The 24,246-nt window shown below is 43.8% G+C and overlaps 1 protein-coding gene across 1 annotated transcript in view; it reads right to left on the bottom strand.

The window, feature by feature from the left end:
* Window positions 1–24,246, bottom strand: part of LOC130403319 (CUB and sushi domain-containing protein 1-like) — a 295,164-nt gene that overhangs the window by 208,707 nt on the left and 62,211 nt on the right. Inside the window, exon 2 of the mRNA XM_056607623.1 lies at window positions 5,715–5,931. Within this exon, the coding sequence (XP_056463598.1) occupies window positions 5,715–5,931 (217 nt within the window). The remainder of the gene's footprint in view (window positions 1–5,714; window positions 5,932–24,246) is intronic.

Below are 24,246 nucleotides of genomic sequence, written 5' to 3'. Positions count from 1 at the left end.
GCCAGGAAATGGCTGTTTGCTGTAGAGGTTTCGAAAGGCTGTGGAGTGATGCTGAGTTCTCCTGTTAGCTGGCCTGTAGGTAGTGATGAGAACATTAACAACTCCAGGCCTCCCGCCTCACACAACACCTGTTACAGCTGAGACCGCGGGGCAGGGGGGGGACAGAGACATAGTGGGGGGGGGGACAGAGACATAGTGGGAAAGGGGAGTTTGACAAAGAGGTGATAGAGGTGTGAACGAGTGAAGCAATGTGCCAGCCTTGCAAAACAGAGAGGTAGCTACACATACCTAGAATAGAACATTCCTAGAATTTAATTTGTATATATATATATATATATATATATATTATATATATATATATATATATATATATATATATTTGCACTGGGCATTTGGCCAAACATACTTTTAGTAGTAATCATTTTATAAGGATTGCTGTAAGCAAAGTGTATATCTACCTACATTATCTATCTATCGATCGATCGATCGATAGATCGATAAATCCTATACATATAAATATATAAGTACTACATATATAAAATTTACATATATACTTCCATTACAGCATTCTGTAAATGATTATTATTACTAAAAGTAGGTTTGGCCAAATGCCCACAACACACTCTTATTTCCAGAGGAACAGTTCTGTTGAAGTTTTGGACATTATCTCCATCTGGTACAAACTTTCTGACGTGCTGGTGACAAGTAGAAGCAGCTTATGGAATTATTAGGGAACACAACGGTAGACAGTCAGACAGAACCAGCAGCCCCACTGCGACTTAGTTCTACTAGCTTTAGCATCTTCACTGGGTGAATCTTGAGTGTTTATGTTCGCTTCGATCCTTCACTTACACCGTCTCCCTTTGTCTACTTCTGGGTAGATCTCTCCGTCCTTCCCTCCATCTCCCCCCCCCTTAATTTGCCGTCTCCCACCCTTCTTTAACTCAACACGCAGTCACACAAACACACACACACACACACACACACACACACACACACACACACACACACACACACACACACACACACACACACACACACACACACACACACACACACACACACACACACACACACACACACACACTCAAGCAGGCAAAAACACACAATGAGTTACACACACACACACACACTCCTACCCCTGGTGGGAATCCTGGATTAGTTCCATTGCCTGGTTATCTAGTGTTGGCCTATATTTTACAGTATAGTGTGCGTTCGTGTGGGTGTGTGTGCGTGTGTCTATGTGCGTGCGTGGTCTGTCTGTTGATGGGCAGTTACACGAAAATGCATTACTCCTATATCTCTGAGTTCCAGAAGTTCTTCTGAAATTGGAATACATTTCACATTACCAGCCTGGGCTGGAGTTGTAATCGAAGAACCATCGAATTCCTCGGCTGCTTAGACGTGGTGTCTGTCCTGCGGCCGCCTGCCCTCACCCTTGGCTGTGCTGTTGTGCTTTCTTCTGTTTGTTACTATTTTCATTCATGGTGTTTGTGATGTTGTCTTTAAGTTTTGTTTTGCAATGTTGAACTGATTTCTTTCAGCAACCAACCGGTTTAGTAATCACAGACCCACCTGTGTGAGTAAAAGTGTCACAGAGGGTTGTTTTTCATAAGGGGCGGTCAGCTTACGGGAACGGGAATAAAGGAAAGGTGCACAACTTCAGTTAAATGAAGGATAAGAGCAAACACAAGCGCCCTCATATGTTTACATATTGGTTTGTGCTTTGACACAGTAGCGGCTGATTCATCCTTGATGAGAAACAAGAGAGACGAAGGCAACCAGAGGGAAAACTATTCGAGTCTCTTGTGAAATCAAATCATGTTATGTCATTGTTGGCTTTGTGATGAGTGTTTATATCTCTTTTGGACACATGAAACATCTTCATAGTTTACCACAGTGCAGCACAGCAAGAGACAATAGGAATTACAGCATGCAAATAATGATTTTGCACATTATTGTAGGGATCTTTAAGATATATACACATCTATATCTATAGATGTATACATGCATATAATCAATATGACTTGGATATTGATATGCTTAATGCAGTTGGGAAATAGGCCCAGGTATAATGTAATGCAACAACATTGACGTGGCAATAAATATATGGCCAAAGGTGTCATTCATTGCTTTAAAGTTTAGATGCATAACCTTCCACGAATAAGAGCAGTAAAACTACAACTAGAGCTAATAATACAAAAGTATGACAGAGAAATGGTTTGGACAGGGAAGAAAACAACATGTTTTGAAGATGATGACCACCATGACTACCACATGCCGAACACAAGAGCATAGCCACAGTGTTTATGCTACTGTGTGTGTGTGTGCGCGTGCGCGTGCGCGTGCGCGTGCGTGTGCGTGTGTGTGTGTGTGTGTGTACTGTCAGAACAAAGAAACAGGATAGCAATGAGCTTTCTTAGTCTCCAGGTAGACACAAAGACACGCGCTCACACGCAGAGCTCAGCGTGCGCCGAACCCTCTTGCCTTTTCACCTGTCTCCCAGAGTTGTTGTCAACAGTCGCCATTTCTACCGGAAAAAAAAACTTCTTTCATATCTGCAGAAAACATAATTGCTGTATTTCCTTGCATCTGTACACATAAATATTCATAAATCAATATTTATTAGTCTTTAATGCCTTTTTTTGAACACGATGTCTCTCTCTCTGTCAAGCTCAATTGTGTCACTATGCACAGTAGCACACAGCATTAAAATGTGTATTTTATGCTGGAGAGTTTCTCCTTAAATCTGACAGTTTTGTCAAACAACTTTGAAGGGCCCACTAAGCACCTGCCGCCCTATCACAATCGTTGTGCTTTTATCTTAAACTCAATCTATAACTTGTCATCACATAGATATACTTCCCGCAATCAGTTCCGCCATAAAAATCCTCCTAACTATAAGCATTACATGCATTATAGATGAAACCTCCGCTGGCAAAGAATTCTGCCAAAACACAAGAAAAAGTAAATATTTGTGTATCTGTATTCTTTCTGCATATACAGTAGCAACAGTAAAACAAATACCTTCATTTAATGAGCTGCCAGGGGGGAACTATATGCCAACTGAAACACTTAACAATTACTATTAAGGCTTCATTTAAAACAATTGAATAAAACATAACTAGGAACATGATCATCTGAATCCAGTTACAATTAAACATTGCATATTTAAAAATGCTAATTGCTGATCAGTTTGGATTTCATTATCGCCCCCATTTACTCCTGGAGAGAAGGAACAGATGATTTATATTCTCAGATATATTAGCAACTACATATGTCAACAATAATAAACAACACAATGTAATGTACTGTTTGTGTGTACGAAATTAAGATTCAAGATCAAAAAAGGAAAAGCTATTGGACCCCTGGTGAGATGTATGTTCTTTGCAAAGACATCAAACAGAAAACAGACACCCAAAGAAATTATTCAAATAAACATCCGTACAGGTGAGATAAATAACTCCCACGAGGCGCTAAACAAAGCAAAATAGGCAAAGAATTCAATAACAAAGGGAAACAAATTGTGTGGGTGTATTTCGTCCGTTTTCTTTGCCATTTGTTTTAATTTCCCATCATTGCTTGTTTCACTTTTAAAAATTATTGTCTGTTATCGGCAGTATGAGAATTTTGTGCTACAAGTTAGAAAATTGTATAGTGACATTGTCCTTAGAAAATAGAATGCTTGGACAAATGGTGGGTTTGCATGGTTCAAGAAGCCATGCAAAACCTCCCATTGACCTCCAGGTAATGGGAGGATATCAGAGCACTAATGGGAATCCCATGCAACCTCTGGTTACTCCATGGAACTAAGGACCTATGAGGGAATCGAACAGAGATCTCTGGCACTGTTGGGTGAAGGCAGGGCCCACTGTTTCTTTAGGCCATCTCAATTGATAAATTCGTTGCATTGTATATTATGTTATTATATATATATGTGTGTTTTTAGGTGTGCTATTTTTAAATCCATAACATATTTATACTGTATGATGCACTATATTTTGATATTTTGAAAATGCTGAAATAAAAGTATGCCTGTGCGTGTGTGTGCCAATCTTGGCTATAGAGTCCAGTCTTAATTATTTTGATTAATTATGTTGATACTTTATAATCACTCATCGATAAAAATAGACTCAATCTAACAACACACACACACACACACAGACACACACGCACACGCACACACACACACACACACACACACACACACACACACACAACCAGATTGAGCTCACACCTGTAAGCATGTTTATGTGTGAACATCACTGAATAACTGTGCACTTACTCATACAAAACACATGGGCTTGCAAGTACCCACAAACACACACAGAGGCTTGCTTGGAGCATGTGGCTTGAGTTCATTAAAAGGGTGTGAAGAGAGGGATAATGAGACAATGATTGGTAAACACTGACCTTACAGGAGGAGGGCATCGAGACTGAGGCTGGGAATATATATAGTGAGAGTGTACAAACCCCCTTCTAATCCATAAAATATATATGTTTAAAAGAGAAATTATATGTGCATTAAGAGTTGCTTGGAAATGCTTAAATGCAACCTTAAATGCACCTTACTCTTGCTGTTTACTCATACAAAATGTATACTAACATGAAAACTCACATATGCAACTACCTATCTTATATCTATTAACTGTTTAGATTTTTCTCGATAGAAATTGTTATTTCTTCTGAATTATTATTATTGTCATGTACTTCTGCTGTTCGATCAAGAGAGAAGGTTGTGGTAAGGTAATTTAATCGAGAACATCATCAAAATATTTGTATCAAGTAATGCAAATCCTACCCGGACCCTAACACTAACCTTAAGTAACCCAATAACCTTAACCATTTTCATTATCAGAAGCAGCTGATAATGACATTACAACTCATAAAATATTATTAGACCCCCCCCCCCCCCAAAAAAGATCAATGTGTGGGCAATTTCCCCACACCATCTTTGTTGAGAGTAAAGATAGCTAGAATGCTGTAGCCCCCTATAGTTTTCTTTAGTACGCCAGTTCAACCTGGATGGGAATGCATGAAATGGGCTAGTGAAGTACAGTTTTAGCTGTGAGGCAGATGATGAAGCACAAAAGGCCAGTAAAGGTCAGACAGAGAGAAAAATCACCAGGAAGACATTGTGCAACGCCAAGGAACAAAATTACTAATAACAGACGTCATGACATATAGCAATGTGTTATTTTCCCGAAAAAAGGACATCCTGATATTCTAAGAAATTATGCAAATAATGCATGCAGGTAAAAAAAAAAAACCTGCCCTTTTCAACAAAGACCTTGTCAAATGTCTACTTTATTTGGAGGCATTGCAATATGAGCTGGTTTATTCACCGTGAAATGGGGTGGGCCATGCGCAAAGAAAAAAACTGTCCTTTTCTTAAACTGTCTGATATGGCTGAAAATGTCGAATTACAGCTGGCACTCTGGCACTCCGACTGTACAGTGAGTGTCATTCCACATCAAGAAACAGACAGGCTTACGGAGACCAGCTGTCTGAGAGAACGCCCGCTTGTTCCGATCCCTTTCCTCTGTAAGCGACCTGCCCTGAAAATTAACAGCAAGAAGTGTGTGTGTGTGTGTGACCCCCCCCGCACCCCCTCTCCATCCCCCAAAAAGAAAAGTGTATTCAACCAAGATAGAAAACTGTAAGCGCTCACACAGAACACAAACAGAGGGGGGCGGGGAGAAAAAGAATCCTACTTCAATTTCAGGTTGCCTGGCGATGGTTGTCCATCATAGACGGACACGATGTCAAAGTCCTCCTCCAGAGCCAGGGTGACGAAGCTCAGCTGGATGCGGTTCCTCTCCCCGGTGATTATTAGCCAGGTGCAGTTGGCGTAGTTGGGGTAGCCGTGAGGGAAGCCCGGGGACTCGATAGAGCCGTTGAGACCTTGAACCACACCGCCGCACGACTCGGCTGGAGAGACAGAGAATCAAAACACACACACACACACACACGCATTATCATACTGGATTATCAACATTTCACATAAATCGGCGGTCGTACCAAGGGCACCGAAAAAAATAAAAAAATAAAATCTCCGACTAAAAAATAGCGGGGTGATGAAAAATGAGACATCTTCTGTGGAAACGCTTCGGCCGCGAACGGGGCTCTTTGTGTCATTCGTCTAACGGGAAACTCAAACGCATTAGGTTTCAGAGTGGTGACCCGGTGGTGTGCGACTTATGTTCCTATACTACTTATTGCCTATAAATTATTCAAGCATTCCAGAATGATGGGAATTGGTTTCGCGTGAGCTTTGCATAATGTGGAGTGCATAGGCAATAAGACAATCCACCCTGGTTTTTAGTTGTGTAATGGTTTGTTTTGCTGCCGCCACCGCCGCCTCGGTTTGAGCCTTCCGCCACGAAATGAAAACCTTCCTTCGTGTGATGTTATCGGCGCGCTATGGTGGATCAAACTTGGCGTTCGGACAAGGCCCCCGCCGCAAATATTGGCCTGCAACGGACATGGGCCGTGTTAAGCCCCCTTAACGCAAAGTGCATTATAGTGAGTTCCTGTCCGCAGCTCGTGCATTTACAACATGGACAGGCGCCCCCTGGAGGAAACAGATTTAGGATCCTGAAGGCGCCCGTACCACTTTCTACCCTCCAAGGACTGCCTTCATGTGAAATCAAAGAGAGGGAAAGACACATGCATGAACACACACCGGGCTATGTGCTATAATACTTTTTACTTGCTAAACTCCCTTGATATTACAAAGCAACACACAAAACAGGGTGCCATGGGAAAAGACAAGATGGGAAGCCCACACATTCTCTAACCTCCCAGAACACGCATGCAAAAACCACCGTACTCTCTGAGCCTCAAACAGCATGTCAAACGGATGAAGAAGAGAAAGAGCCAGAGAGCAAGAGAGCCGGAGAGAGACAGAGCATGAGAGAGACAGAGTGAGAGAGAGAGAGAGAGAGAGTGAGTGAGAGAGGCTGTGTAGGTGGAGAGGAGTTTGGCAGTTTCAATATATACAAAATATCTTCTTTATTAAAAAACAGGTGGTATTTTGGGACCCAGCAAATAATGAAAACAAAGCCAGTAAATGGTGACTCAAACTTAACGCAAGTGCTCTTCAAGAAGAAGGCCGAAGGGAATCACTATAATGGGTGACCAAGGATCTATTGTTTTACCCCTTTATGTGCTGTGCGAAATGCCGTTTTTATATATTGTTCTACACCACTTCTCTCTTTACCTTCTTTACTGTACCTCTTTCTACTCATTCCCTCTCCATCCTTCCTTCGTCTTCTTTTATTTGATCTCTTTACTCTGCTTTTTATAACACGTAGAAGCTACCAACTAACCAGTGTGAGTGTAAGTGTGTGTGTCAAGATAGAGAGTACAAAGAGTGCGGGCAGGAAGAGAACAAGTAAGCGACGAGGAAAGAAGGAGAAAGACAGAAAGAGAGAGGGATAATTAATTGCGTCTCAGACCACAAAGGTCATTGATTTATTAAACTCTTATCAATAGGACACACAAACTCAGGCGCACACACACACACACACACACACACACACACACACACACACACACATATACACATGCACGCACACACACACACACACACACATGCATGCACACACACACGTACATGCATAAAAAGATTTTGTTTTTGTAGTTTTTGTTTACTGGGAACTACATTTGCATATTCACACCAACCAATGTATACACACACACACACATACACATCTCATTTAGGAAACCTTGATGAACAAACCAAGTCAAGAGACATAACAAATATACACTAATGAATACCCAGACAAGTGTGCATGTCTGTGTGCATGCGTGCGCATTGGCACGTACGCACACACACATACCCAACCCCATCTCTAGCCATCTGGAATGTCCATAGTAATTTCAGATTCTTCTCCACTGTCTTTCCAACTCAATACACATCCGTCTCTCTCTGCCCTCCTTCACAGTGTCTCTTGTCCCTTCTCCAATGTACTGTTTACCTCCTTCGGTCACATCTGCTGTTTCTTTTGGTCCTCTCTCTCTCCCCCCTCCCTCCCTCCCTCCCTCCCTCCCTCCCTCCCTCCCTCCCTCTCTCTCTCTCTCTCTCTCTCTCTCTCTCTCTCTCTCTCTCTCTCTCTCTCTCTCTCTCTCTCTCTCTCTCTCTCTCTCTCTCTCTCTCTCTCTCTCTCTCTCTCTCTCTCTCTCTCTCTCTCTCTCTCTCTCTCTCTCTCTCTCTCTCTCTCTCTCTCTCTCTCTCTCTCTCTCTCTCTCTCTCTCTGAGCAGCTGGGATAAGTAGAATCCATGTTCACAGTACATTGACCCGATAATAGTGCTATTGTGGTCTTATACTTTGGAACTTGGACAGTGTACGAGGGGACCCCCCTGCCTTGCTATCGACTGTATATCGCTGGCCTGGATCCATCACAGCTAAGGAACTGTCAAGGTGGTTGAATTTCACGTATAGGTTGATCATCAAAAGGTCGGCAGGGTGTTGTTACCCACAGCTTGATGACCTCTGACCTCGGATGAATGAAACACATGCCCTTGTATTGGTACTGACATTTTTGAAAACATTCCCTGCGGTCAACACTTGTAGCACCTTTTTAGTGATGTCCCTTTCACAGCAGGGGGGCAGCAGACACTTACTAGGTTTGAACATTTGATGAAACCTTCTGTTTGTATAGTTGGCAAGAAAAGGTCACTATCTAATTTAGCCAATAGGATGTCTGTGGGTTTGATAATCTTAAATGTGATTGGATTATCATAGTTTATTTTTGGAGCACTTGACAAATGCCAGGCCATTATTTTTTAAACACCCGTGGTTCGATCGGTTCTTGTGTTTCAGTATATCTGCCACTGATCTGCCAATCCAACAGTGCAGGTAATTGTCCACAATCGGTTAGCGATGGGAAATGGAACCCAAAACCCGAACTTTAACTTCCAATGCAAGTGCCGGTTGTTTATCGTGGAGGAGCCCTGCTCTGTGAAGATCTGCGGTCACGGTATGATATTCTATAATTTGATTAATTATACAAACGTTATTTTGACAGTGTCCATTCGATGTATCCGCTACTCGGAGCGCAGAAGTCAATTCCTCATGAAAAATGTAGGCTGAGAGCGGGGGGCCGAGTGCTATCGACTGTATGAGCTCAGCTCTGGGCCTCCCTACTACCAAAAGGCAATTTCCCATCTCTTACTTCGTGTGAGCTGTGTACGTCAGTTAAGAGTCCCCAGGGCCAGAATAATACGAAGAGGAGAAGAACAACAATGACAAGGGGAATAAAAGGAGAATAGGAGAATATAAATATTTTAGGCAAATATTATGAGGATATCCGAAACGTAACTGAAATGGATAACGCTCACTCAAAAGCACGCCTATAAGTTCATGCCTGGGAACGAGGTTAGGGAAAGACGGCATTGAAACGACATCTGTTTGCCACATCATTGTGTATTAATTCATGTCTGCACTCTGCACTGGCATATTCATTCTTTTTTACTGCCTACTAATATTTGACATTTCTTCTTTTATCGATTGTCCTTTCAATTGCGGTAATTATTCCCTGCCTATACATAACACCCTGAGTAACCATTTATGCAGTCTATATGTAAACCTGTGTCTCATATGTGTGTATGTATGTATGTATGTGTATGTATGTGCATGTGTGCGTGTGTGTGTGTGTACGTGCGTGTGTGTGTGTGTACGTGCGTGCATGTGTGCATGTGAATGTGTGTATGTATGTGCAAGCACGTGTGCACGTGTGTGTGTGTGTATGTATGTATGTAGCTTAATGTGTGTGTGTGTGTGTGTGTGTGTACGTATGTATGTGCGTACGTATGAATGTGCGTGTGTGTGTGTTAGTGTATTGGTGTGCATATGCATGTACGTATGTGCATGTGTGTATGCATGTGCATGTATGTGCATGTGTGTGTGCGTCTCTGTGTGTGTGTGTGTGTGTGTGTGTGTGTGTGTGTGTGTGTGTGTGTGTGTGTGGCACCACGCGGTTGAGACCGCCTTCCCCGCGTCTCCTGACACGCCCAGTGAGCAGGAGGAGCCGGGGGGGGAGTTCAGTATTGAAAGATGTTAAGACAAAGCGCTAAATGGGGAAAAGTCTGGAAGAATGCGACAGATTGGGTCCTCCTGATGTCTTTCGGGGTCTGCGCTCGCAGCACAACCGGGGCCGTATTAGCCCGTTCCGTTCAAATCGTACAAACTCATCGGCTGGAAGTAGAGCGTATCCCCTCAAAGCCGCCCATATGGCTGTCACAGCGCCGGGGTCGCCCTCGCGTGTTACCTACGTCCGACGCTGGGGCGGCCACTTATTTTTCTCAATCAACTGTTTTATGTAGCGTGCGCTCCTCCGCCTCTTCCTACACCCAGCCGCATCCTTATTTCTATTCCTGTCCTTTTCTCCCTCCTGGCTTTCAACATCTTCCATTTTTTCTCACCTACTTTGCTCCCCTTATCACCCCCCCCCCGCCTTCTCACTCTATTTTACTCACTCTCTGTTTGCGTGTCTTGCCTGAATGACGCGTCTAATAATTCTGACGAAATGGTGATTTGTTCTCAGCCCCCTTTCTCCCTCCTTGTTCCGACTCCTTTACCGTGTCATATCCTATCTCTTCATGTGAACGGTGGGAGGGCCCCAGTGAGGGGACAGTCCTCCACATGTCGCATAGAGAGTGTCTGATATGCAGCTCTATTACCGAGTTTCCATGACACCATTGCGTGTCTTTTCAGCCATTACGTGTAGGATGGGTCTAATGTGTGGCCCTGCGTCGATCTAAAGCTATACAATAGTGCAGGTTTTAAGAAGGGGAAAAAAAAAAGTGTAAATGCTAATACATCTCTCAACCGCCGCCAAGTTTATTTTTATTTTTGTGGATCTTTTTTAGCTCTGCCGACGTCAGATGACCAGCTGCCACCAGCAACACGCTAGAGTTGGGCTGGTTGTCTGAAACGCACTGAGGCATCCTAGTTTTCTAAATCGCCTACTGGTGCTGCGCGTCCGAGACACGCTAGGCAAAAAATCTAAGCTCTCTATTGGAGGAGCTACCATTGACTGCAGTCGATAGATTCAAATGCCGGGGGAACATTTGGTGCACAGGGGTTAGGAAGGATGAGCGAGGAAGACCGAGTGGAGCACAACAAAGACAGAGAGAAAGAGGTAGAGAAAAATAGAAAAAAAAGGCTTTTGTGGTTTCCATGTATTTCGGTTTTCCCCTCGCCTTCGTTATTTCGGTGAGAGGAAACAATGTGAAATACTGTTATTCTCTCATCTCATCAGCCCCTCTCTCCCCATCTCCCTCCAGCTCCTCCACTCTCTCACCATTATGTCACTTCCCTTCCAACTAAATCCCTCCGCATCCCTCCCTCTCCGTCTCCTTCCACCTTCCAGATTCGTCTTCCTCCTCTCATCCCTCCCTCTACACCCCCCCTGAACCTCCTTATCTCCCTCTCCTCACCCCCCCCCCCCCCCCCCTTTTACTCCATCCTCTTGTCTTCCCCTCGACTCTCTCTCTTCTCTCTAGCCCCCCCCCCACACCCCCACCCCCAACAGCCCTATTACTTCCTATCCATCTTCCGCTGCGTCGTATCCTCGCATCTCCTTCTCGTGTCATTATGTCTCGTTCCCTGGCCCTTGCCTTTTTTCTTTTATTATTATTCTTTTCTGTCGTTATCCGGCTTCCATATTGGCTCCGCGTCCCGCTGTCATTACCCACACACACGTCTCCCTCTCAGTTCCCCACCTCTCATCCTGCGGGGGGGGGGGGGGGGGGGGGGGGGGCGCCTTGTTTTCCCTTCCACCCACTCAAAGCCTATAAATATCTCACGGCGAACAAATACCACCACATCATCCTCGCCGATCTCCCCCCCCAGCACTCCCCCCCCCTGTCCCCTCCCTCTCCCGGTCGTCATCATCATCATCACCCCGACACACGCGCGTGCGCGGGCACACGTACACAGACACACACTCACACCCCTGTGAAAACTGATTAAGCAAATTAAACTGCAGAGGAACACAACGCACTTTTGTTCGACACTTTGGGCCATGTCTACTTGATAGGGAGGCTTTCTGGCTCTGTGTCTTCAATCACACACACACACACACACACACACACACACACACACACACACACACACACACCTGGTGATTTCCAATGCAGGGGAATCACTGGCAGACATTGTATTGAAGTAGCCACGTTGACATTTGCGTTGTCACGTGTCATGCATAAGAGAAGACTCAAACAATCTATGTGTTGATGGCTGTGTGTTGCAATGGTCTTCAAAGGGAATATTATCCTCTGGTTGGTGGTAATGGAAAATAGCGGCAGGTTAGACACGTCAATGATTATTTTAGCCTTAATACTTTCAAAAGGGTCAATTTAACAGCATGCCACAAATGGATGGCTAGTATCATAAGTCTTAGATTAAGTTAAGTGAGTTGAAGGGAATTTGGTATTCTCTTAATACAAAAATGATTAAAACAATTCTGCTCCCACCATGGTAGAAACGGCTCCCAATCTCTCTATCCCAATAGTCAGGTTAAGTTAAATAAAGATCCAATCTGCGAAGTATGGATTAAAAGACGCTGTTAGATATCCTTTTCTCACGTCTAACAAGCCAGAAATTTCAAGGAAGGCATTTAACCTCCTCGAGAGATCTAATGGGGAAGTATGGAGCATGCTCAATCACTAATCATCTTGATAGCCCTGGAACCATTCCGGGAACTTATCAACATGCACAACTCCTACATGTACACACACACACACACACACACACACACACACACACACACACACACACACACACACACACACACACACACACACACACACACACACACACACACACACACACACACACACACACACAGCAACATGAAAATAATGGTGACATCACCCCTTCAGTCACATAAATAGCACAAACCATCACCACTGCAGAAGCCTCGATGTTGAAACTCTCAAAACACACACACACACACACACACACACACACACTCACACACACACACTCAAGGCTAAGGGTCTAGGCAGCTGTCTGAAGGTGCATGTGTGCACGCACGTGCACGCATGCGTGTTTGCGGGCATGAGAAAGAGAGATTTAAGATTGATAATGCAAGAGCAAGACATAAAAAAGAGAAAAAGGAAAGAGAAAGGAAAGAGAAAAAGGAAAGAGACTGTTATGAACGTTGTTCATAACAGTCTCAGACTTGCCAATAAGTATCATCAATTCAAAGTGTCATTAAAAGCAAAATAATCACTGAAGTACTCTAGACTGTGATTCCTTGAGTGGACGTGTTAGACGTGACAAAACCCTTCAAAAGTAGACTTTGAGAAAGACCCTTGAACACCATCAGCTCCAGAACTGTCTGGTACTAAAGGCTCTTCTGCCAGTCATTATGCCCATTTCTCCCAAGATCTGTATTAAATAGCTGATGAGCAGGCCTAACCGGTCTTCTTCCCCAAAGACATTAGGGAATGAACCGAGAACCTCACGGTGGAAGTGGAGAAGCCGGATTCTGCTTAAAAAGAGAGATGAAGGAGGGACAAAAAATACATGATTCACAGAGATATTGTATAAAACTACTCTCAAATAATATAATTATTTAAAGATAATAAGTTAGGACCGCACCAATAGAACAATAATGGGATAACGTAACAGATCGTGAATTAGAACAATCTGGGAATGCGGCGGGGGAGTTCAGCATTGGAGACGTATAGACAAGCAAGGAACGGAAACCTTGAAGAGCCATCAATGCAATTAAAATTCAATATCATAATACCCAGGCGGCCGTTAATCACAACGCTTTGGGCTGCATGTTAATTAGACAGCACGGCAGAAGTTTCACGTGGAATATTCTAAATGTAAATAATTCAAGGTGCAATAAATGCAACCTATAAGGTGCCATCGGCGCGATCATTACGGATAAAGCACCGGGCGGGGAGTTTTTAAGAAAACGCAGGCACACACAAAGACACAAAACTATATCCACTAAATAACCATTAACGCCTAGGAAGATCTTGCTGTATGCACTGCACTAAATAAACAAAAGAGTAGAGCTAAGAATTGTATCAGGCAGGCAAAAAATAGAATCAAATAAAAGTACAGGCTTAAATATTCCCATTTAAAAAGGAACAATTTCCAGAGGGCAGCATTGCCAAAACAGAACGGGAAAGCTGACTGACTTCGTGTCACCATTCTTTTGCTTGCCTTCCATGCCTCACCATGGTATTCATGTAAGAGATCGCCTGCATTCGAAGTGGGCATTCGATTGTGTAAAAATACAAGATATAATGTATGAGTCAATATTTTGGTTATTCCCCCACAGTTGGTCTAGCTGCATTATGTAACACAGCCAGTCGTCCATAAAGAGCTGATAGTTAAGGAAATGGTTTCACAGAAGGAGGTGGCAATGCACCCCTTACATTTTTTAGCAACGAGAAAACATGTGGGAGGGGCTTAACATGCGGCTAATATAATAATAATTCACAAATGACCACAAGGGCTTAGCCTGAACCCTTTGTAACCCCTAACTCAATCTGCAGAATAAGTCCACTATTACCAGCCCACTACTATCATCACTGAAACCACCCCCACTTAAACTGGGTCTTTTTCGCTCAGAAGCAGAAATTAGTGGGTATGTGTTCAGGGGAACGTTTTGGCATCCAGTCCTCTCATGCAACCGCACCTTCGTGAGTCAGTGCAGTGCAGACAGAAATCGAACAAAGAGATGCTGTGGATGCTGCTATCCTCTGCTACTCTGCTGCTCTGACACTGTGGAGCTGGGCACATCTCCCGCAGAGCTGTCCAGCCACAACGGCAAAACAAACAGTGGTAGTGTGGAGGCGATGACTTTCATCACAAAAAGCTTTTCATTGATATACTTTGGGCGATACCAGCTCAGAGGGACTGTGCGTGTACGTCGTGCGTGTGCATGCGTGTGTCCGTGTGTGCGTGTGCCTGTTTGGACGTTTGAGCTTGTGTGTGAGTGTGTGTATGTATGTGTATGTGTGTGTGTGCGCGCGCGCGCATGTGACACACGCAAGAGCTGAAGCTTACACTCCGATTAGCCGGTAAGAGATTTAGATTAGTGGAGGGAGGTTTTTTAAATTTATTTTTTTATCTCAAAAGGGCCAAAGCCAGGCCTCTCCGACCTGAAGAGTGATTCGGTAAAGAGAGACGTTGGTAGTTGTATCGTGTATCCCCATGAGGCAGTGATGGCAGGTCACACAGAGGACTGAGGTTTGAATGAATGCATGTGTCTGATATGAATGGGCGTTGATGAATGTATACGGATCATGTTTTATCCCGTTTTAACTCGATGGGATAATGCAATTCATCCCTATTCCCTGTATCTTAATGATTTGTTTTGAATTTGAATAATGACCCAGGTATTGTGATCCACACAGCCCTCAGACTTCTATAAAATAGAATGCATATTCTATATTTTATAAAATACCTAGACCCCTAAAACTTGTGAAGCAGCCAAGTTAATAATCGGGGTTTTCCCTTTCAATTCCTTTAAGGGCTGTGTCATACCTTAAATGATTAATGGTATTGGCGCTTCCCGGGGTCTAGGATAAAGAGAGTGAGCAGCGATAGGCTGCAGTCGCCCTGCCTGATCTACACTCTCTTTTCCCTCTGACTCCCATTTGGACCGTGGTACCGTCTCGCAGAACAATAGATCAGTCACAGCCAGGCGTGATGAGAGATGTGTTGGACGATCAAATGCACACTCAACATGGGAGTCTGGGAGAGGGTAGAGGGGTCCTCTCTCTTCCTGCCTGGATATCTCTCCAAGTGTGTGTGGGGCGGGGGGGCGGGGGGGCGGGGGGGTTGGGATAGAGTCTTTCAACGCAGGAAACGCTTGGCAGTGGATGCGGACGGAGCCTCATAATGCAGGTTGACAGCCACTTAAACCGTGCGATCTATACCAGCAACAATGAGCGCAGACCTTGTTGAAGCAGAGGCAAATTTACATTTATTCATCAAAGGCGACACGCAAGTATAGGGCAGAGCGCAAACAAAGCGCACAATCAATACCGGAGAAGCGGATACAGGTTCCAGCGGCTGGGGATTATTCAAGATGATTTTCCTCTTCAAGACGACCCGTGGTAGAGACGTAGCGGGTTGTAGCTTGGGAATCCCCCACCCCCCCTGCCCCCAACCCCCAACCCCCCCTGCCCCCGCCCCTGAAGGTTTCCATATCAACTGAGCGCGCTCCGAAGGAATTATTTTCTGCCTAATGAGCACGCACTTACTGAAATGTATGGACCACATGTGTTGCCCACAGGATTACACACACACGCCTTCAAATCACACACAGATGCGTCTGAATTATATTAAAAGGTAATTCCCCACACCACGTACACACGGACACATACACACACACACAAACACATGCGAACACAGCTTATACATCAATAAGTATGAATTATATAAAGGTAATTCCTCCAACCACACACACACAGCTTATCAACGAATAAGTAGGAATTATATAAAGTAAATTCCCCCCACCACATACACATACTCTACACACACACACACACACTCACAATCACATACGTTCATGTAACTTAAAGTAAAAAAATAACTAAAGCTATCTCGCCCTACACACACACACATACACACACATGCAAACACACATGCCAACATACGTACACACACACTCTCACACACAGGCAGGGAGGTAGGTGAGAGCATTACATCCCCCCCGCCCAACAACGACTCAGGAGCCCCCCTGGAACCACCCAATCAGCGGCCGGCTGGGTGGAGCGTGGGGGGGGGTCCCAATGCGAAGTGGGAGTGCACCACACACACACACGCACACACACAGACACACTCACACCTACAAACACACACACACAAACACACACCTACAAACACACAGACACAAGCGAAGGCCTAAACGAGAGCATTGTAAAGCCGTGCGCCCGGAGCCATGTCTCTGAGGCGAGGGATGGGACAATGGGAAGCGCTGGAGCCTGCTGTGGCTCAACGCTCCCAGCACTGTGCAAGAACAGCAGCCAGAACCGCACTACACACCCAGAGAGAGACACAGAGAGAGAGAGAGAGAGACACAGAGAGAGAGAGAGAGACACAGAGAGAGAGAGAGAGAGACACAGAGAGAGAGAGAGAGAGAGAGAGAGAGAGACACAGAGAGAGAGAGACACAGAGAGAGAGAGAGAGAGAGAGAGAGAGAGAGACACAGAGAGAGAGAGAGAGAGAGAGAGAGACACAGAGAGAGAGAGAGAGAGAGAGAGAGAGAGAGAGAGAGAGAGAGAGAGAGAGAGAGAGAGAGAGAGAGAGAGAGAGAGAGAGAGAGAGAGAGACACACCCAGAGAGAGAGAGAGAGAGAGAGAGAGAGAGAGACACACAGAGAGAGAGACACAGACACACCCAGAGAGAGAGAGAGAGAGAGAGAGAGAGACGCACAGAGAGAGACGCACAGAGAGAGACGCACAGAGAGAGAGAGAGAGAGAGAGAGAGAGAGAGAGAGAGAGAGAGAGAGAGAGAGAGAGAGAAATAGAGACAGAGAGAGAGAGAGAAATAGAGACAGAGACAGAGACAGAGACAGAGAGAGAGAGAAATAGAGAGGGAGAGAGAGAGAGAAATAGAGACGGAGAGAGAGAGAGAGAGAAATAGAGACAGAGAGAGAGAGAGAGAGAAATAGAGACAGAGAGAGACAGAGAGAAAAGAGAGAAAGAGACAGAGAGAAATATTTAAATATACAGTGTTTCTGTAAAAGTGGAAATGCGATGGAGAGCATAATGTGTACGATTGCGAACAGCACAAGACATGTGAGCATACACCACACCACACACAAACGCACACTCTGCAACAAAACACAAATGCATTACAACAGTCTGGTAAATATCAAATCTATAAACCCAGCAATATGCTGGATGTGTTTTAGAGTGCAGCAAGGCAAACTGCACAAATGGTGTGTGTGTGTGTGTGTGTGTGTGTGTGTGTGTGTGTGTGTGTGTGTGTGTGTGTGTGTGTGTGTGTGTGTGTGTGTGTGTGTGTGTGTGTGTGTGTGTGTGTGTGTGTGTGTGTGTGTGTGTGTGTGTGTGTGTGTGTGTGTGTGTGAGTGTGGTTGGCTTGAGTTGTGTGCGTATGTTTGTTCGAAGTTAAGAGTACCATTATGCTTACGCGTTGTAAAATAAACCATGGCCTGCGGTCAGGGCTGGGTTATTCTGTCATTGCTGACAAAACACGCATTTGTGTCCAATGCATGACCCCCACCTCTATCTCCCTTGTTCTATTCATCTCCCCCTCATATCATGCTCCATCCTCTCTCTCCACAAACACACACACACACAAACAGTATACTATAAAATATATATGGTTCTTTCCTACTATATATTTCTCTTACATATAAAAGCCAGAGCAGTGTTCACAGCCAACCCGCCTAAAACAGCCAACAACATTAAAGCAACATTCACTCAGAATAAGAGCAATCCTATTCCTAAGCACGATTCAGGGTGTTTGAGCCATGCTGCGCCCCCTAGAGGAGGCTCAGAAGAGGGCAAGGAACCATTGGCTCTGTGGACGCGCCTCTCCCATCCTAGCTCACAGATCACAGCTGCCTAACCTACCACTTGTACTGAAGCAAATGAGAAATACGCAAACAACCACGTTGTCTGCTAAATTAGTTTCAATTGGCTCTTTTCATCACAGAAAACCACTTCAAAAGAAAAAATATTAAATCCAAAAAAAGAGATGCGTGATGGTGTCCCATAATAGTGCTATTATGCTGAACTACTTCAGCTGGACGTCTAGTACCAGCATCGCTAAGAGCAAGCAAGAGTCTATTATAAAAGTCACAACTCCTCTCTGTTTCGGCACTGCAGTGGTGGAACGAGCTCCCTGCCGATGTCAGGACCGCAGAGTTGCTCACCAGCTTCCACAAGAGACTCAAGACTCACTTGTTCGGAGTTCACCTGGACTCCGCATAGCCTCCACGTCCCCCCCCTGCCACTTATTGTATGTGGTTCGTCCTGGCACTTAATATACGCACTTATTGTATGTTGAACTTAGTTATAGTACTTAATTGTATAGCGTCTTATCCTAGCTATCTTTGTTGTATAGGGGAAATGGGTTAATCTAGCGATTTTTATTGCTTTGCACTCGGTTCTATGAACATCCTTACTGTACCGAAAGCGATATATTGTTTCAACTTCCTATGGCAAATGTACTTATTGTAAGTCGCTTTGGATAAAAGCGCCTGCTTAATGCACTAAATGTAAATGTATTCAAGAAAAAAAAATGTAAGAGGCGCACCAAAAGTTTAGTGCATAAAACCAATTGTATCTATGTGATGTTTTTACCATTGATTCATATCACCATTCATATTCCACCAGCAGTTCACCAGAAGCCTCTTCCCAGAAGCATTAGGAATATCCTTCATTTGAATCAGAAGTCAAGACTTCAGTGTGATACGACACTGTCAGGAGTTTTGGAACAGCTGATTTAAATCCCACAGATCAAGGCTAGTAAAACAGGGATAGGTTGGGTCTGAGCCTACCTCGCTGCAGGCTTTAAAAGCCCTCATCAATCACACTCGGTATATGTGATTGATTATGAATTGCAGGCCATATTTTTATCGCTGGCCGGGTAAGAGCTCGACCTATGACCTATGACCTGGGATGACGATCTGCACTCATTGCCCTTTTTTTATTTTACTGAAGCATGCGCAACAGAGGAAACATCTGACATTTCTCAAAATGATGTAACGTGTAAGGGTATCGTGTGTATGATAACCCTAACAAATATTGGTTAATATCTATATTTTAGATCCAAGTAATCATCTGCTGCAATCATTCACCAACCAATTTAAGAAGCTTCCAAAAATGTAAAAACAATTCAAAAATCTAAACTTTTTGGTAATAAAACGTATATTTAACAACCACTCGCTGGTGATTGGTTGGTTTGCGTTGAAGCTAGATGTTGGAAGTTTGATTGGTCACATTAATCCAAGGCATGTTTTCACAGCTGGTACAAATCTAATTTGCTCGTTTTAGCGGGTGGCAATATTTCCCATAAAACTGGGCCAAAAAATAGAAAGATGTTTACAGCAATTATTTACAAATGACGTTTTTTAACAGCCAAATCCATAAACATCTCCATAAACTTTTCACAAAAATAAAATCCTAGTGAAGTTATGACGAGTGTGTCAAAGCAAGAGACAAACACCTCAACAAAAAAATTGCCATAGGAATGAGTTGCTGAATGTAGTCGTAGACAAATTATAAAAAGGTTGTACTCAGCGTTACGTTTAAAAATAGTGCTTTCTTGTTTTGCGCGTGTGCACGCGCGCGTGTGCGCGCGCGCGTGTGCGCGCGCGTGTGCGCGCGTGTGTGCGTGTGTGTGCGTGTGTGTGTATTTGCATGCATGCGTTTCTGCGTACGTGCCAGGGTGTCTGTGTTCAACTAAACAGGAGCATCGTGCTGAGCTGCTGAAATGTAAACTATCGGTCGTAAATGCTGACAAAACATGAACACATATGTGGGATCTCAAATACCCGGGAGAGAACAGGAGTATAGACAAGCTACGCAGAGGAAAAACAAGAGGAGGATAAAAACAGCACTTCCGTACTGTTTCAACAGTGTTGTTAAAACAGTGCACTGCATAACAGTGTTCAGTGTTGAGACAGAGGTGAACATCTACCAATGTAGGTATGTGTGTACGTCTACCAAAGCACGTCGAATCATGGCCACCTTCTGTGCATGTACATTTTTCTTGGTATTTATCTTTTCTTAATCTTCAGTACAAAACAACGTCAAAGCAACATTTCAATAGCCCTTCCAAAAAAAGGCACAAAATAAATGGAGCCGGAAAACTTTCTACTTTTACAGGTTTCTATTCCAGTCATGGAGTCAGTTATATCGGGAACCACCAGGGGGAGGGATAGCTTCCAGCGGGCCTTCTGTCTATCTGGCGGTCTGTCTGTCTGTTTGTGTTCTCCAGGGGTTCCCAGTGGACCTGTCTCCCATGAGGAAGGTATTATATATGATGAGAAGAACAATGTAGAATCATAGGTCTCACTGGTTTTCGTCATCACTTGGAGTATCATCGCAGAGAGTCGATAGTAAACATGCATGCACACACACACGTGCACACACACACACACACACACACAGTTGTGGTCACACATGCAAACACACACACACATACACACTCTCATATAGACAACCCCCCCCCCCACACACACACACACACAGCAGTGGAACAGCTGTCCAGCCATATATCTAGCCGTGTGACCAGGAAAGTGATTAATGTCAACAACATACGTGGGTACACTAAAATTGGCTCTTTGGCCGTGTGGAGCGGACATTTTGGATGTACTCAGAAAGAAGATAATGACAAAGGAAACTGAAACTGTTCGTACGGAGGGTAGAATCATGTTGTACATGTAATGAGAGAGAGAGAGAGAGAGAGAGCGAGAGCGAGAGCGAGAGCGAGAGCGAGAGAGAGAGAGATATTTAGTAAGAGAGTGGTAGAGAGACAGAGAGGTAAAGAGTGGTAGAGACAGAGAGGTAGAGGGAGGTAGAGAAACAGTGAGGGAAAGATGCCCTCAGGGGCCTGAGTCCATGCTGGGGTAGGCTTTGTTATTTTTCTATAGGGACGTTTCATTGATGTTTAACATGAGGTCCCTTGCTGTGAGAAGAGGGAAGGTGCATGAAACCGGAAGCATGTGGACATGAAGAGAGAGCGAGAGAGAGAGCGAGAGAGAGAGCGAGAGAGAGAGAGAGAGAGAGAGCGAGAGAGAGAGAGAGAGAGAGAGAGAGAGAGAGAGAGAGAGAGAGAGAGAGAGAGAGAGAGACGCACACGCGCACAGAGGGGGGTGAGAAAAGACAGAATAGGACAGTAAGATGTGGAGAGATGGTGCGTTGTCCACAGATGGCAATAAAAATGATGAAAAATAAAATCAAAAGAAAGAGGTTGCTCCCCTTGGGGTGAAAAGGTTATTGGGATATCTGAATGTTTCCCTTTCTTGGGTCGCTGTGATCTCCTACGCAGACACATCTTCAATGGAGTCTGCAATGTCGCCACATTGGAGTGGGCAAATCAGGAGCAGGATAACAGCGGATCGAAATAGTGGTTCGCTGGGTAAGGCTAGAATGTACTTCTTTGTACCGGGCAACATTTGCTCCTCGGATTATATCGTCGCAGTGTTTTCTCAAATGTGCCTGATAAGGCTCGAAACACGCCAACACATGGCTTGCCTGCTAATGAACGCAGCATTTCAATTTCAACCATAAAGGCTGACGTATCGGAGTGAGTGCAGACATCATTCTTTGCTGTTTACGTCTCTGTTTTTCCATCTCTGACAGCGGAAACAATAACTGCAGCCAGATTACAGAAGCATTCAGACTTAAGTGTCATAGCGGCTAATGTGATGCTAGACCTTACTGGTGATACTGGTTTGAAAAGAACCAGAAGTCATTTCAATGAGCTGTTTTCTTTTTTATATTGTTGTTGGGGAGATAACTGTGTTTATGTTATACATTTTATTTTGAGAGGCACATGTTTGTTCTGTTATTGCTGTTTTTATAGTGGGTGTTATCTTCAGTGCACCTGCTTCTTCACACACACACACACACACACACACACACACACACACACACACACACACACACACACACACACACACACACACACACACACACACACACACACACACACACACACACACACACACACACAGTTGAGTGAAGTGAGAATCTTTCTACGATACTTTTAAAAACGTATTAACTGTAAAAATAGGCTGCGAAGGTGAAATCTTAGAATTGCTTGATGGTGTGAATACCAATACTGCGTTCCCATGACCACACACAGTAACCTACTTTCTGCTGTGCTTAAATCTCCATTCTCTGTATTATATATTTTTTAATCCTATGATTGGCGGTTTGCTTCAAAAACTCTAAATAATATATGTTTTCGAAAATTTTCATATTAACGCCTGATGAAAAAAATATGCCATTGAGCTGGGGCTACTAAATTCATTACATTTGCACGCCTCAGTTTTGTAGAGTGAAGTGTAGGGGAAAATATCAAGCTCACTGCGCAAAAAATATAAAAGAAAATAATTTCTACTCAAATTAAGAGAGAAAAAAATGAATATTGTTTGTCTAAAAAGAAAAAAGAGAAACACAACTTTGCTGGTCCTCTTTCTGGAGGATGATGTCAGGATGAAAACTAACATTTTTCTTTGCTGAGCTAATGTTAGCTGGCTGGCATGGTTATATGGACTGATGTTGAACTAAGCTTTTCTGTTGAGCGTTTTGGTATGACTTTATACAAACCGTGAACACACCAAAGATTACATTTGCAAATGTTGTTAATCACCATTGTACTGTGGCCCATAAGAACACATACAACACAACCATTAAGTAAAGCATTAACAATGAAGCCCCAGGAATATATAAATCGAATTAGTAAATGTATTCATAAAATCCAAGTTAAGGTTGTTATTAAGCATCCACCAACAGCTTAATGGAGGAAAAAAAGATTCTAAAGTGGCGTTCAAATGCAGCACATTTCTCAGGACTAACCGAGAGTGGCCGTATCGTCGCAATTAGCCAGCTTAGTCTACACCTGGTGTCTGAGTGGAAGTTAATGTGGGTGGAACTTGAAGGTTGAGCTCCCTCCCTTCAGTACAAAGTGAGGGCCGAGCCCTCCCTCATTTACATTTAGCCAATGTTTCGGTTCACATTTCTAGAGATTGACAACTAAGAAGTTTATTATCTTTCAGAATGCATTCTGTGAGCAACATGACCCTAATTAACCGGCCCCAGAAGCAGAGAGCTGCAAGATTGACAACAATTAAAAAACATGCAGAGGTGATTGAACAGAGAGGACAATGTTGCTGATGTTGCTTTTGTACGATTTTGTATTTATAGTTTGAGTTCATTTCCCATAATATTTGATTGAAGTGGGATTGCCGTTGTGAACCAGTTTACAAATTATCAAACGTATGGGCCCGGGGGTGTATAGAGTAGTAGAAAGTCAAACAAGGGTAAAAGTACAGATATCTTAGTTAAAAGTGACGCTATTAAAAGTTTAAGTAATCTGTAATAGAACATTGGAGGAAAAATCCCAAAGTAGCTGGAATCAAATTAACTTAAGCATCAAAAGTAATTATCTGGGTTAAAATGTACCTAATTATCAAAATTAAATGTAGAAGCGGTTACTATGGTGACGGTTGCTAGTCATCCAATAGAGTGGTAGTCATCTGCTAGCGGTGGTCGTCCGC

This window comes from Gadus chalcogrammus, chromosome 14 (assembly GCF_026213295.1).
Source record: "Gadus chalcogrammus isolate NIFS_2021 chromosome 14, NIFS_Gcha_1.0, whole genome shotgun sequence".
Taxonomy (NCBI): Eukaryota; Metazoa; Chordata; class Actinopteri; order Gadiformes; family Gadidae; genus Gadus; species Gadus chalcogrammus.
Note: the sequence above shows the minus strand (reverse complement) of the source record. Positions and strands in the feature narration are given on the sequence as shown.